General features: G+C 38.3%; 3 protein-coding genes across 3 annotated transcripts; 1 reads left to right on the forward strand and 2 right to left on the reverse strand.

The window, feature by feature from the left end:
* Positions 1 to 870: 870 nt before the first annotated feature.
* Positions 871 to 5,045, reverse strand: LOC113672805 (tetratricopeptide repeat protein 28-like). The gene is made up of 2 exons (XM_089202881.1): positions 2,138 to 5,045; positions 871 to 1,834 (listed from the first exon to the last, which is right to left on the reverse strand). Exons 1-2 carry the CDS (start codon positions 3,683 to 3,685, stop codon positions 1,823 to 1,825), a joined length of 1,560 nt encoding a protein of 519 aa, XP_089059007.1. The 5' UTR covers positions 3,686 to 5,045; the 3' UTR covers positions 871 to 1,822.
* A 140-nt stretch (positions 5,046 to 5,185) lies between these two features.
* Positions 5,186 to 6,521, forward strand: LOC149047597 (uncharacterized). The gene is made up of 3 exons (XM_089202885.1): positions 5,186 to 5,434; positions 5,525 to 5,610; positions 5,957 to 6,521. Exons 1-3 carry the CDS (start codon positions 5,282 to 5,284, stop codon positions 6,378 to 6,380), a joined length of 663 nt encoding a protein of 220 aa, XP_089059011.1. The 5' UTR covers positions 5,186 to 5,281; the 3' UTR covers positions 6,381 to 6,521.
* Positions 6,372 to 9,031, reverse strand: LOC149047598 (uncharacterized). Its single transcript, XM_089202880.1, has one exon. It carries the CDS (start codon positions 9,029 to 9,031, stop codon positions 6,593 to 6,595), a length of 2,439 nt encoding a protein of 812 aa, XP_089059006.1. The 3' UTR covers positions 6,372 to 6,592.
* Between the last annotated feature and the right edge of the window lie 7,009 nt (positions 9,032 to 16,040).

Consider the following 16,040-nt stretch of genomic DNA (forward strand, 5'->3'; position numbering starts at 1 on the left):
GATCAAATTTGCAATTCTCATCTCAGTCCACTATACAGTTCTTTTTACGTTAGTTCAGAGAATTTAGTATTGCATCAACTAATTATCCCCAAATTGATATTTTTCTTTGTTCTCATCACTTATCTGGTTGATATTGAGTTGATACTGTAAGGAGAAATTTGTCTTGGTCACTCATGGGAGTTAAAGGGTTAAGAAAGTGTCGGTTTTTTGTAACAGGCTGTTTTAGTTAAGTTTGCAATCGTAGAAAAAATTCAATCAATATTTTCTACACTCGAGGAACCACACCGACTAAGGGTACCTCCCATGATGAAGACGCTTTCGATAAACACATTAAAGCACCATCATCCAAAGTGAAAGGTAATTTCTTTTTTCTTGCCTCTTCAACGATATGACTAAACATCACGTCGCTTTACATGCTAAAAAAACGCGTTGCGTGACATCCTAAGGAACGGCTGCCAATGAAACTAGCAGATATAAAATCTGAATCTGTCGAAGTCTATATCTCATTTAATAACTCTATCCAAGGAAATGGGAAGAGGTTGAGCGAATAAGACATAGGTGCGCTCACTACTCCAAACGACAAGATGTGACAAAACATCATATCTGTCACATAACGTGCTAAAGAAGAGCGTCGCGTGACATTTTAAGAAACAGTTGCCAATGATCGTTACTGGCAGTTATAGAGTCAGAAAATATCGAATTTTATCTCTCATTCAGTAAACCTATTCAAAGAAATGGGCCAAAGTTATTAAGCGAATACTACTTCAAATGACAAGAAATGGCTTATGCAGGTTGATGCGGAAATTTTCTTCCCTTAATTATTGATTTCCTCTTCCATTCCAACAAAATACCAGGCGACTTGTTGCATTGTTTCACATTTAAATGTTAGTTTATTGTACTTAGATAGTAAGTTAACAATCTACTCGGAAAAACTAAATAAAATCATTAGGCTTTAACTTTCCAGCTCGTTCTGAGCTTCCTTCAATGCTTTGTAAGCCATAACTAAAATTATAAAATAAAACTTCTCGTTTTGCCTTTGGTCGATTAGATTAAACAATATACTTGAAATGCATTGTTCTGCTTGTAAAAAGTAACACAATTTATCGTATTCAAAATTAAAGGAGAAATCTCAGAAAATTAACTAATACCAAGACTAAATCCTTGCCATTATGGCCAAAATCTGTCATATTAAGTCCAGATAAACCGAATTCTGATTAGCAGAAACTGACTTTAATTGCCAATGACTGAGTATAAATCCTCGAAAAGTTCATCACAATTTCCATCTGACATAGACTAAGATAATTCAGCAATCGGACAACTGATTATTCTCCAATTCCTATGGAAATTCTCTACGCACGCATATAGCTGTAATAGCTTCATATCACTCGTGAGACTAAACCGATCGAGAAAGAGTCTGTAAAAAACTGCGAAAAACGTTTTCAAGACGTTATAACTTCGACGTAAACGTAACGCCCCAATCCTCTAAGTAGAAAATACTTAGATTAAAAATAACTTCTCACATAGCTCGTCATGATAATTTTAAGACATCGTATGAAAAAAAACAAAAATTAAAAAAACCAAAGAAACAGTAGTTTGAGAAGGATATCAAAGATTAAGCTCGTAAAAGCAGTTCAGACAAGCAAAAAGGCAACTTTTGAATCAATGGAAATGTGTTCTCTTGTTAAACTTGACTTTGGCCGTCTTTTGGTTCTTCCTGCTTAGAAAAGAAGATTCTTGACAAAGGTTTCATCGGTAGCTTACTGGTTTCTGGTCCAAATATCAGCGTTTTTAAGTATCCGAAAGCTCCCTGGGATTCCAATGCTCACTGCCTTAACTGAAAAATAAAAGAATCTAAGTTTAGTGAGGATAGTTGAGTTGCCATGAAATATTTCTCAGCACATGAAACGATACATTGTACAACAGGATTGTTTTAAAAGAAATTTGCTTTTTTACTCCTATCAGGTTTCGTAAAAAGAATGTTATCATCGTAAACGTGTCCTCTTGATTGTACTACATCTCAATTTGCCAGAGCAAAACATAAATTCGTAACCCAACTGAAACAGATAAGCAATAATTATGATTTAATGTAACTTTGTATTGAATAGAATGTGTAAACAGAATAAAACAGAATATTTACTTGCTTCAGCTTCGAAATATTCTTGAAATCCAGGTTGACGTCGTCACCAATGAGTACAAATGGTGCCCAGTGCCAAACCTCCTTGAACTTTTCAATTTCTCTCATACACTTCATGGCCTGATTGAGAGCTTCACTTGCCTTCTTGCCTTTGGCAAGTGCATCGTAGAAGAAACTCATGAACTCCAGGGTTCCCTCGTCGCTAATTTCCCACAAGGTTACCACAACAGATCTAGCACCGGCACCCAAAAGTGCACGCGCCATGCCGACCACACCCTCGGCCATGACCTCCCCACGAGCAGTGTGAGAGCAGCTAAGTACAACCAGACGTGCTCGCAACCCAGCTTCTAGGACATCTTTCATCGTCAGTAGATAATCTTTCTCTTGCGGCTGAGGGTTATCTCCTGTGGTGTTTGGTGCCAGGATAACTTCTCCAGTTTCCATTTTACTGTGCGCGGCAATATGAACTAATGCCACTGATGATAATCGTTTCAAGACTTCATGTTTTTTTGCCATTTCTCCAATGAGAGGGGAGACATTGAGGATACGTCCGATCATCTCCACTTCTTTCCTTGCCCCTGGAAGCTGCACCAAAAGTCCTCCCTGATAGATGATATGTTTGAAACATGGGTCGCCGACAAGCAATGCACCAGTCTTCATGTGAAAGTCAGCTGGACAATCATGAATTAGTTGCAACGTCGTCAGAGAGGGTAGCACACGAATTCTGAAAGAATCACTCAGATATGATGAGTTGGAGTCCTGCAACGCTGCATAAGGTACAAGGCAAAATGGGCCCTCGGGAACGAATGTGATCTCGTCGTTTTCTTCGATCAGGTCAGCAATAGGAGTAACGATGATGTCATGCAGCTTCCTTAAAGCACTTGATTGGGAGTGCCTCACATCAACTCGGATCACATCATTGGCCACTTCAGCAACTGTCGGCGAGTCAAGCCGAGAATTTTCGATTGTAACAGTATCTCTTTTACTGATCTCCACAAGAGCAGTTTTGTTCAGTAGCTGGATGAAAACTTCCAACTCATTCTCATACTTGTAATTGTTCACGTGTACTTCTCTCATCTGGATATTATTTTCACTGAGGCAAACCCAGAAGTAAATGCATGGTCCATTAATAGCTATGAAAACTGTGCTCGATGGAACCCACCTCAAAGAGATGCAGGATGCGCTGGACGTTAAAGAATCTCCAAGCAGATATTTTGTGACCATGAGATCTCTCAGAGCTTGAGCACGTCCTTTCTCTGTGGCAAGAAGAGCCTTCACAACTTGACCTCGACTGAGATTTATACGCCACAAACCTTTGTATGCTACTTGGTGCTGATTACGATAACAAATCTTCCACTGATCGTTGCCTTGAAGACTGGCCCTGATATCATCATACAATTCTACACTCGAGTAATAACAGTCAAAGGCAATCATATGATTTCCTTGGCATTCAAAACTGCTTCCAAGGGAACGAAGTGAGCACGCCTCTCCAGTCTTATCTCCCACTTCTTTGGATATTTCTAGGTGACGTTGGTAACACTCGATTGCCATTTTCAACTCTCTTTGACAGAGATGAATCCTGCCGAGTAGGCAATAACTGATTCCCTCTCCGGCCTTGTCTCCCACTTCTTTAGCAATTTTCAGGTGACGTTGATGGTACTGGATGGCTGTTTTGAACTGTCCTAGACTGCAATAAGCGTTGCCGAGATTGCAATAACTTTTTCCCTCTCCGGCCTTGTCTCCCAATTCTTTAGCAATTTCTAGATGACGTTGATGGTACTGGATGGCTGTTTTGAACTGTCCTAGACTACAATAAGCGTTGCCGAGATTGCAATAACTTTTTCCCTCTCCGGCCTTGTCTCCCACTTCTTTAGCAATTTCTAGATGACGTTGATGATACTGGATGGCTGTTTTGAACTGTCCTAGACTGCAATAAGCGTTGCCAAGATTGCCATAACTGATTCCCTCTCCGGCCTTGTCTCCCACTTCTTTAGCAATTTCTAGATGACGTTGATGGTACTGGATGGCTGTTTTGAACTGTCCTAGACTGCGATAAGCGTTGCCGAGATTGCCATAACTGATTCCCTCTCCAGCCTTGTCTCCCACTTCTTTAGCAATTTCTAGATGACGCTGATGGTACTGGATGGCTGTTTTGAACTGTCCTAGACTGCGATGACCGTTGCCGAGATTGCCATAACTTCTTCCCTCTCCGGCTTTGTCTTCCACTTCTTTAGCTATTTCTAGATGACGTTGATGGTACTGGATGGCTGTTTGGAACTGTCCTTGACTGTGATAAGCGTTGCCGAGATTGCCATAACTGATTCCCTCTCCGGCCCTGTCTCCCACTACTTTAGCAATTTCTAGATGACGTTGATGGTACTGGATGGCTGTTTTGAACTGTCCTAGACTGCAATAAGCGTTGCCGAGATTGCCATAACTGATTCCCTCTCCGGCCTTGTCTCCCACTTCTTTAGCAATTTCTAGATGACGTTGATGGTACTGGATGGCTGTTTTGAACTGTCCTAGACTGTGATAAGCGTTGCCGAGACTTCCATAAATGATTCCCTCTCCGGCCTTGTCTCCCACTTCTTTAGCAATTTCTAGATGACGCTGATGGTACTGGATGGCTGTTTTGAATTGTCTTAGACCTTGATAAGCGTTGCCAAGATTGCCATAACTTCTTCCCTCTCCGGCTTTGTCTCCCACTTCTTTAGCAATTTCTAGATGATGTTGATGGTACTGGATGGCTATTTTGAACTGACCTCGTTTTTTACACGTTTCTAGTCCTTGATAAGCGTTGCTGAGATTGGTAGAACTGTTTGCTGTGGTTATTAGTTCAGCATTAGTTTTCCTTAGTAATTGAAGCAGACGTTTGTGGTTTTTTTCAATCTTAAAACGTGTCAAGGGTTGATAAATCATGAGCAGATTTTCGAAAATGCAGAGAGTATTAGAAAGAACTTTAAAACTGGGATGATAATTCGAACGTGGGATTCTATTCGAGATTTGATTTTAAGTTATTGTAGAGTTTTAACTAGCTCTGAAGCGCATTTATTGGCATGGCCAGAAATCAAGGACAGCCAGCGGTTCCGACCGTAGGCTCATTTTATGCGAATGTTGAATAGCTGCTAAGGTTGCCTCGATCTAAAAATGGCGGCTAAGAAGACGTGTTCCTTTTACCGCGAATTGAATAATTTGAGCACTGCCGATTTTTTTAATGATCAAAAGAGGCTGAAATCATCAGCCAAGGGACCATATTATGAGGTGGAACGTGTGATTTCAAAGAGAAACCGCAAAGGCAAGGTAAGTTGCTTCGTTTTGTTTGTCCGATCTGATGTACTCAAATGGAGTCAGTCAATAATCAGGCTAAAATATATCTCAATTACGCCTTAGGTTGAATATCTTGTGAAGTGGAAGGGCTACGGCTCCCTCTCCAACACTTGGGAACCAGAAGAAAACCTTAATTCGTTGGCACTGAAGTGAGAACGGTGTTTTGATTAAGATAAGTTCTCTCATTGGGCATTAATATGGAACTTGACAGTAGCATTTCTGAGATTCTACGATTTGATCAAATAATTTAGTCACAAGTTCCGATGTTACAATCTTAAAACCCGTGAAAGCAAATATTTTGAAAATTCTAATTTTTTAAATAAACCGATTGTTGTCTTATTGTCATAGGCAATATTTAGTGATTCAATTTCCCTGTTTGATGGTTAATCTTTGGCATTTTTGTATATAAAATTCAAGTACATTTTTCAACTGTACAGGTATCTATCTCTATCTGACCAAAAATAAATTGTCTTTATTGATTTTTTCCCTTTTTAGAGCATATTTAAACCCAAAGCCTACCCAGGAGTTAATTAGTTCAAGTGTGGATGCCTTGCATGCTGCAATTTTGGAAAACCTTGCCTCAAAGAGTTTATCTCCAACAATCATTCCATTCAGGCATGATGTTTTCCAGTATCTTTTCAGGGGAAAGGGGAAAAAAAGCCAAGACTTTGGAAATGTACTGTTGGAAAAACAGGATTTTTCCAACTGCTCCCTTCCAATTGATTGGGACAGACTTTTAGATAACTTGGGGGATGGAACACTAGTTGAATTTCCTATAAAAGTGCGGCTATTTATGTCAAGAAGCCCTAAAAACCATACTGTGAGCAAGGAAAAAGCAATAATATCATCGCCTAGGTATTTTATTGAAAAACTAAGCATTAATTGTAAGAAAAAGCCATTGCGTGTTTCTGCAAATTAGTTTATTTATAAATGTGTAAATGGTTTTGTGTACAATATCAGTATATATAATTCTGATACAAATCAGTTTTTATACTCTTTCTGTCTCAATATAATTGTAAATACCTGTACCTTAAGAATAAATGACAATGTTTTACTATCATGTCAATCCTACCATTAATAAATCTCTGACCTATATACAAGATATGCTACTACAATTCACAGGTGGCATTATTAATTTTTCTTCTCTCGTAGTCTTTTGCTCTTCCTGTTTTCCCTGAGATCATGTTCCCAATAGGAACTTTTCCTTTTACTGTAGGTTCTCTTTGCACGCTCACTGTCGCGTAGATTCCATTGTCTGGACTCAAGCTTAAGAATGTCAGCAGGAGCATCCCATTTGTTAGATTTTTTGTGAACTATAGCCCTGGCCATATCATTGTTTTTTTCAACTCCTTGCCCTGTAAACAGTTTGATAGTTCTATAGTTTTGCAGAAATATGGGAATGTGGTAGACCATAGCATGCATGTATGGGGTTACATTAGCTCTTTTATAGCCATGCCTTTTTTCTCCTAGTGATGTAAACAGATTCACCCATTCCTTTGCTTTCCAGAAGTAGTCATTTATCATTTCTGTGGAGGGATTCCTGCAGGTTACAGTGCTATATATTTCCCTAAACTTTTCCCATACAGTTTTTACTACTTCAACTGTATCTGGCTGAATAATCCCATTGAGTTTGGTTGGAAGTTCATTAAGCAATTTTTTCTTGTCTGACCCCAAGAGGCTAGTAAAATCGTATTGCCCAGACCCTTTCCCATCAGCATTTGTTTTTTCCCATATGTCAAAGGAGACCCCACATGATCGAATTGCTGCCTGCAAATTTTTTAGGTGTTCATTTTTTTGTTGACATTTCCTCTTGTCCCAGTTTTTGCTTCTGTCCCAGTCTAAGGCATCCCGAACCAAATTTTCTATGAGAACATCTGAAATCCTTAATAGAAGGTGCAGTTCATCCAACACTACATGATCGAGCTCTATATGAAGTAGAGGCTCATGTTCACAGCAATATTTGTCATTTTGTTTCTTTTTCTTTACTAGTTCAAACATCTCTGTAAGAGTTCTCCTTAGATCTGGAGATTGATAATGGTCTAAATTGAAGCTTGTGTCCCACCTCATGTCTTTGTGTATTTTGCACCATACACATGCATAGTGTGAGGTAGCACCCTTCAAACCCATCACAAGTAAAATGAATTTGTAATCGCCCCCTAGGAAAAATTCCAAATTAATTGATTTGCCACCCACTTCTATTTTCTTCTTACTTATAAGAGAATTGATGTCCTTGAAGACATCTTCAAATGACTGCCTTAAGGTATTGTAGTGTTCTTTACCCTTCACAACAGCTATGGTGTGGTTACCTTTTGCTGCCATAACTTCATCATCTGAATGGAGTAGGGCAAAACTCATAAGTATGAAACTAGAATTTCTGGTCATTCTCGCCCCATCCCCTGAAATTTTGATTTGTACATGATCCACATGTGGATGGCTTGCCACATAGTCTTGAACCCTGTCTCTCAGAAGGTCAGTGAATGATGTCTGTGCCCCTTCCGTCTCACCGGGGGTGGAGGTGATATGACAGATGTCATTCAGCTGACTTCTCCTTTGCTTTACAAGGTATGACTTTGGCAAGCCATCAACTACCATTGTAAGCTCATGATAAAAGTTGTCTCCAACACAAAATTTATCTAATAAAAATAGCACCTTTTCTACTTTGGACTTCTCCTCTTCAGACAGTGAGTCAAATGCATTTGAGTTCCCATTGTAATTTGACATCTGGTCTTCAGCCATTACTGTGTGACTGATGCCAGTCTTTTGCTCATTCATAGTCATTGACTCTAGTTCCAGTCCAAATGACTTTGCAAACCACAAAGCAGTTTTGGCTCTACACATAAATTCCTTTAAAGTGCGAGACTTCTTCTTCACCTCTGATATATCTTTCCCCACATAAGTTTTGTCTGAATTTTCAATTTTCTCGAAGTAATGTTGGAGTTCTTCATTCTTTGACTGAAGGTTAGACAAACTTTGTTCCTTCTCTTGAATGGCTAAATACATTTCTGCAAATAGCTGTTTACTCTCTGCTTCAAGATGCTGGTAATTCTGCTTCCACTCCTCCAGTTCATCTCTAATAGCCTCAGTTTCTTCCCTCAAGCAAGTTACTGAAAGTGTTTGTCCTTCAAAAATGTGGAATCTTCTCACTTTTGAGTTAAGTTCCTCTCTCTTGCTACCTCCTTTGGCCTTTGCATATAAATTCTGGACCATTCCAGCAATTTTTGAAAGGGTATTGTTTACTTCTTTTCGTATTTGCTCATCAGCAGTTATGGCAAAGGTATGATGAGGAATACAATACTCAAAAAGGTCAACATAGGTGTATTCCTGGACTGCTGCAGGACTTAGATCACTGCTAGTTGATGCTGACTGATTAGGCTGACTTGCCACAGCAGCTGTCTTTCTAACCTTCTTCTGCAACCCTAGGAATTCATGCCAAGCCTTTATCAATGGATAGGGAATATCCACTGCCACAATGACATTTTTTGTGACTGCCTTTGCAGCATAATTTAAAGAGGGGCTTTCGATGCTCAATTTCCATTTTAAAAAGGATTCCAGTGGAGGTCTGTCAGACATTCTATAATTTTAAATTTTACGTCTACTAATAAACGAATTAGTTCCAAGCCAAATCAATGTTCTGAGACTTAATTTCACACTACAGGAATTGTGCGAAGGCCATAAACAGCAAAAAATTTGCATTTTATCACGTTTCTGGAGCCTTCAGTGGCTCTTAAACAGCGGTAATTGCCTATTAAAGCTTCACAAAATGGCGGTTTGTTGACACCGATTTCGGAGGTTTTCTTGTCATGATTAAGACACATGTTTGCACCGCTTTGCAGCCAAATTTTCTCAGCGAGATGCTCTCATTCGAAACTTGAATTTCCGCATTATTCAGATCTATTTCGCCGAATGTTGGAGAACTTACGAGCTTTCAAATAGCTGTGGAATTGAGGAGCAACCTTCGTAGAGGAAGTTAAGATGTGTGGAGTTGGTTCATGGACACGTACGGCAAACTTGTTGGGAATGAAAGTATGTAATCAATTACCAATTTAAGACCGCTAAGTCGCCACGAAAAGCCCAAAAGATGGTCCACTGCTGCCGAATTTTGGCACGTCGTTACTGCGAGCGACTTTGCGTGAGGTATGTTTAGGGTGTTTTATCATGTTTTAGATGTGTGGAACTTAACTTTTCACATGTACGATTTAATTACAAATGGATTTCTTACTTCTCTCATACAAAGCTTTTATGAAGCTGCCATATTTAAAGTCCACAAATTGCTAGGAGTGCGCATGCTTAGGGGCCATGTTGTCCTCGATTTCTGGCCATGGTTTAGGTTCGGTCGCCATAGTAATGGTCGTCTGAAGACAAAAATGAGGGGTATTCAGCTCAAACTCTGAGAATTAATTACTCTTCTTTTGAGTAAAGTTTTGTGGAATAATCGAAAGAATTCTTTAAGAATATTTTAGCTTCTTTAAACTGCTCAGTGCAGTATAAGAGAACATTGCTTGCATTATGTGTTGAAGAATCTCTCCAGAACGTATTTTTTCCCTTGAAATATTACTCGCATTGCATCTCGTATCACGTTTGAAACATTCGTTAAAGGATACGGCCAATTCCATATACAACCAGTTCCATGCTTCTTTATACCAGCAAAGTTCGACACAAGCTCTCGCTTCTGAAAAGGAGAGAATAATTAGTGGTGCGTGGTAATTCATCACTGTTAAGGTATAAACGTATTCATAAAATGGACTTAATTTCCCATTTCGCTAGGAACAAAAATTGTGATAATGAAGGAATTTTGAACTTGTGGAAGAACTGAAAATGAACAATAAGGGGCTAATGCAAAGCGGTTACCAATTTTAAAAGCTTCACTTGATGATGATAACGATAATTTATTTCAACTTTGTTAGTGACAATACAAACTGGCGTATTTAGTGGATTCCTTAAAAGCTTTCAGGTCGAAGTGATCCAAAGAATAGTACACCGGAATTAAGATATACTTAATAAACAAACAGTACAAAATCAGCACAACAAAGTCTTTCCCTGTTGCTTTTCCTCACCTATGGCTGGAAAGTTATTTTTCATCTCCAGTTCTTCTCCCGTTGTTGGGAGGTTGCTTTCTGCCATAGCTAGAAATAAAATTGAATTGATTGTACTGCGCTACATTGTTAAGAATCAAAAGAGGAGACTCAGATAAAAGTAACCTAAAGAAAACGTTGTATACTTAATCATAGAGGAAGAATGAGAATCTCAAGGTTTCCTCCGCCACGCTATTGTGATTGCGTAACAGCTCCAGTCAAGTTCTGAAGGTTGTGTCATATTTGTTTTTTCAGTTGTTTGTTTGTTTGTTTGTTTGTTTTCGTAGTCTCATCTGATGAAACGTCGTTCAAGGCTGTCCCTTATCAAAATGCGTGAGTTGCAATAAACAACCTAGTTGTACCCGGTAGGCATGGATAAGCATGAATCAAAAATAAAGCAATAAAGACTCTTTCTCTCGTTCCTTCATTTTATCGCGTGTGGGGCTGGGAGAATTCGCAAAACTTACTCGAGACAGAAACACCTTCAAGGGTTTGCGAAACCGTGACGAATTCTGCCAACACCCCTCGAGCCTATTGCGTAAAGAAACACGTTTATCGACCCTGTTCTTCTACAAAGTGCATGTGTAAAATGTCCGTCAACGCTATCGAAAAATTGCTGGACAAAGTATTTTTTTATTAACAGAATATAATTTCTAGTCAATAAACTCCTTCATTAATTTTTTTTGAAGGAACCAGGAAATTTAGAATAACTGGAAGAGCTGGTCCCTCTCCAAATTATGTTGGGGAAGGACCCGATGTTTTCTTTTCGAATTCAAGAAAGGCGCTGAATACGGGGTTATTTTGAGGGACTGAAGAAGATGGCACTGAAAAGTGTCCTATTCATCACAACTTTTGTTATCAAGAAACTTCATCTACAACAAATTGAAAGCCAAGTGCAACACACAGACTCCTGCATAGCTTAATCTTGTAGGCCATCGAGTGAATTCACCGCCAGGCCATATGAGCATTTGGCGGAGGAAGTAGACTGAAAGCGAAATGAAAATGAAAAAATTATTTGTGAACGAATTGCCGATCAAAAAAGAATCTTTTGCAATATTATAGTAAATGGGAAATTTAGGACATTTCCCTGAAGCTGCTGAGGTGGTCTTGGGCTACAGAACAAGCTTCTGCTCCAATATCAGCATTTACTGAACCCACAGTTTTATCTTCCAGCGTACGATGTAAACACGCAAACAATGTGCCATTTAATCTGCCATCGCGCGTAAAGGTATATCTAGTAAAACCTCGCTCTGGCAGGTAACCAGTTAGAAATGAGACTACTAACCACCTGGTAGATACGTAGTTCGAACATTTGAAGACAGAAATTTATTCACCGTCGACGATTGCCGTGTCAAGTTTTGCGAGGAGGTGGATTGATGTTCCAAAGCGTTTAAGAAACCGGAATAATTAATCGTGTCGTTGACGAGGTTTCGTTTTCATAAGTGATCAAGAAATCGTAGTCATCGTTAAAATTTTCACTTTTGTGGACAGGTTTTCTCAATTCCTCTGCTATTTATATGTTAAGGTGGGACCCGTGAGCGAGGAGGAAAGCTGTGCTCTGATCGGCTACCCAAGAGTGCAAAATGTGTTTTCTTTCGATTCCCACTTTGATTCCCCACAAAAGGAAAAAAAGAAATGCTTGTAACCTGTTGAATACCTCGTATAATGTCATAACTAAACAGTATATTTTTGTCCTATGAATGAAAGCTTTTCCAGCATTTTTTGCTAAAACGCAGGTCACAGATTCGTCCTAAATGAAAACAAAACAAAACAAAAACCACAACGAAACTTGCAGATTTATTTGGTAATTCCATGGTGCATGAATGTATTTGTTATCGTGTGATACATCCTTTGGTCCGTTGCTGACGAAGCTTTCGTCTCAGTCCCGGCTTAAAATGTAGTGAGGGAAATTGGCCGATGTACAGCCTTCTTAAGCTCACACTTGTTCAGTAATGCACACACATACATGAGGTATTAGATAACCGCGCGTGGATACGAATTTTACCATCGAGTGTTCATGACATCCTTTTACTCCTTCAAATAGATAATTTAATTCAAGCAGATAAATTCGTATCCATAGGCCGACATGTATCATCCTTTTTATTCAAAGGATCTTGATTGAAAATTTGAATTAAATACAATTTTTTAAGTAGGTGCATCGAATACAGAGATCCGCTACACCGAAACTCAGCTCGCCGGAAAACCAACTCAATTTGGGACATTGTAATACAACAATTTCTCATTACAAGAACTATTTCCTACAAAAAATAATTGAATTCAGCTTCAGGTAAAAAAAAAAACCAATAATGGAAAAAAACAGCCCACATGGAAAGTAAAACTGTCATGTTGGTAAATTCGGTTCTAATGACGACCTTGATACCTTGATATGTGAAGATCTAAATGGTACATTTACAGCGTGCGGTGGAGATGTCACGTTTGGGAAACTGAAAAAATTCTGGTATTTCACCGACAACCATATTACCGTCATTATTTCTATATATCGTGAATGTTATGATATCAAAAGAAGCATAGGGGTTGTGTACTTTTTTTTCAATCTCGAGCTTTGTTTCAAAGTTCGTTTGTTTTCGAGAGATATTTGCTGGTTTTGATATTGACGAGAGCTATAATTATATACATCGCGTGACCTAATCGTTAACTCTCCCCTCTAGCTGCTACATGTTTCACTTCAAAGTAGATACAGAAATTAGGTGTTAGTTCAAAGAGAACGAATTCTACCTGATAAAACTTTGAGTATTCTGATTACTTGTTTGCTGGATAACGTATTGATTTTACAAGGATAAGTTACAAGTTATATCGCCTCTAGGAGTTTAAGGCTCAAGGAAATTGCATCGCGAGCAGACTATTAAACCACGAGTCAAATAAGAGAAACCATTGAAATATATTCACATCTGATAACAATAAACCGGGAAAATTCGACTGAAATTAAATTTGACTGTTGTCAGCTGCAAGGAAAATAAGATTGCAATCTTTTATTATAAATAACATGAGCTCTACAGCTCTAATAAGTTGCAGAATGAAAATTGATTTGTACCTGTTGAACTGTTATCCTCTGAATCCCTCTATTCTCCAAACGATGTCATTTGTTAATTCTACATGCCTGAAAATATCAAGAATAATATTTTGCTTTATACAACACTTTCGATGAAAAAATGATGGTAACATATTCACGAGTTTGAAAGATCTAACCTCATCTAATGCCCAGTTTCGTGATCAAAATTGCTGTTCTTCTTTAAGAAGGTTATTGTGTTTGTTTTGTTTTGTTTTTTTTTTATGATTATTACTTGTTTGCATGCATCTCCATGGCGATTAATGAATTCTGTGATTTAAATTCAGCTCTTTCTCGTTTAGTGTAAAACACTCGCAATCCGCAAAACCCCTTTTCTTCTCAGAGCAGGGCATGTTACACTCTGCCATAACTGAATCGATAAGGATGAATTCACACCGTGAGTTATATTGTACCAATGCAATTTCTCTTCAGGTGATCAACTCGATATATCCCTCGTTCAATATGATACACATTTGTTTTTGGTTATATTTCCCACTGGCGTTACAGTTCTCTCAAACTTTCAATTTCCGCTCTCACCGTGACAACCTCAGAAAGTTTCTAAAAATAATGACGGTAAGCTTTTTTCTTGTAAATAACTCCCGCCAGTTCTGCACTAAATATTTTTGCAGTCAAAAGCGTAGGTGTCCAGTGAAATCACCGGAGGGAGATACAAAGCTAAAGAAATCACATCGATAACATGTATTCTTTATGTATACTTTTTTTTTCCAATTTTCTCGTCTTTCGATTATAATATGCTACATATTTCTACATTAACTTTCCTCACCTCAAGAATACTTGCAATAAATTTAACTCCAATAAAGTTCTTTTGCAAGAAAAATACTTGAATTCTCGTTGTATCTAAAGAAAAGCATATACAAATCGTTTCACGTCTTGGAAATAATTAAAGCGATACCATAAGTACTATTCTTAAAGAAATATCCGAGGAAGATATTCAAATTTGTTAAATCTGAGTACTCCACGCATCTTTGTGTACAGAAACCCTCAGTGTATCCTACAGGAATTTTATGAATATATTAAGTTGGAAGAGAAATCTGAGGCCCTAGCTCTCTGTCTCTTTGAGCTCCAGAATTGTCTGCTGGGTTTGGATGCAGTAAGCGAGGTCATAAATAAATGTATAATAGTTCATACAGACAAGTTACACACATGATACTGGAATCAGAAATGCCGCAGCTTCGTAAATCCCTCATGGGAAGATAAATACGCTACCTCAAGGTCTGGTATGTTTATCTACATGTCAGCATTGATATTTAATCTTTCGTTTAACCTGACCTGACGGATGGGGTTTTTTTTTTTCGGTCGTCGATTAAAAATTATATTTTCCTTTGTCACGAAAGAGCTTAAAATTTCCTTTCTATCTTTATGTATTTTAAAACATAAAACTTTCGACATTCACGATATAAGCCGGATGCAGGATGATCCTTTATGTATCCACTGTATGTCATGGCTCATTGACGAGAAATGTATATCTATGTAGGAGAACTTCAGATCGTGAAATCCGATGGTCTAAGATTTGATCCTGCGTTCGTAACGAGTACACAGGATCGACATATCTTTCATTCTTTTGTCTCATGTTTTTTAAATTATTTCTATTTGTATCTTCAGTCAATACCCGTTTATCTCATTCACTGCACTAGGTCGCTAGTAATTTATTTTGTTCTCACCTGAACTCCTATGAAAATGTGATTTTCCTCACAAGTGTGTAACAAAACGGTGCACTTGGTAACACCAGCAGTATTGAAGAAGCTGAATATGAGCTCATCGAACTCGAAACAGAAAATCGTGAGTCATTGTTTAAGTCGTGATCTATGATTCTATTTTGTAGCTATGCTGTTTCACTATTTAAACGCCAAGTTTGGACAGGGCCTCATATTAAATCTTTTAACTTTTCATTTTCATTAATCCGTATTGTAGCATAATGACATAAACATGCTACTTTTTTATTTATTTTTTTTTAGTTGGTGTGATGGTCGTTAAACCACCGCCTGCTTAGGTTGATCGAAGGGCGCTGAAAGCGCTGGGGAGAATGAGCATAGTTCCTTTGTCTATAAGTCCATATTAGAAACCATGACCAAATTATACGCTTTGCGCTTGCGCCGCGAATCAAAGCGGGAAAAAAAACAAAAACAAAAAAACTCGCTCCTTACAGTACGCACGTGGAACTCGGATGAGTAAGAGATGAGGGTTATTCACTTATTATATAACCAAAACTAACGAGACCTCATGCGTTACTTAGGTGTTTTACACCACAAGAGAAACACACATACCGAAAGCATAGTGAAGGAAATTTTCTTATTAATGATGAGGGCGACTTGTCGACTCGCAAACTTCACAAGTTTTGTAGGAAAAGTTGACCAATAGAGCTGTAATTATGTTAATAACTCAGTTGATAATAATAAATTAACTACAGTGGAAATTCAGT

This window comes from Pocillopora damicornis, chromosome 4 (assembly GCF_964200805.1).
Source record: "Pocillopora damicornis chromosome 4, jaPocDami1.2, whole genome shotgun sequence".
In the NCBI taxonomy this organism is placed as follows: domain Eukaryota; kingdom Metazoa; phylum Cnidaria; class Anthozoa; order Scleractinia; family Pocilloporidae; genus Pocillopora; species Pocillopora damicornis.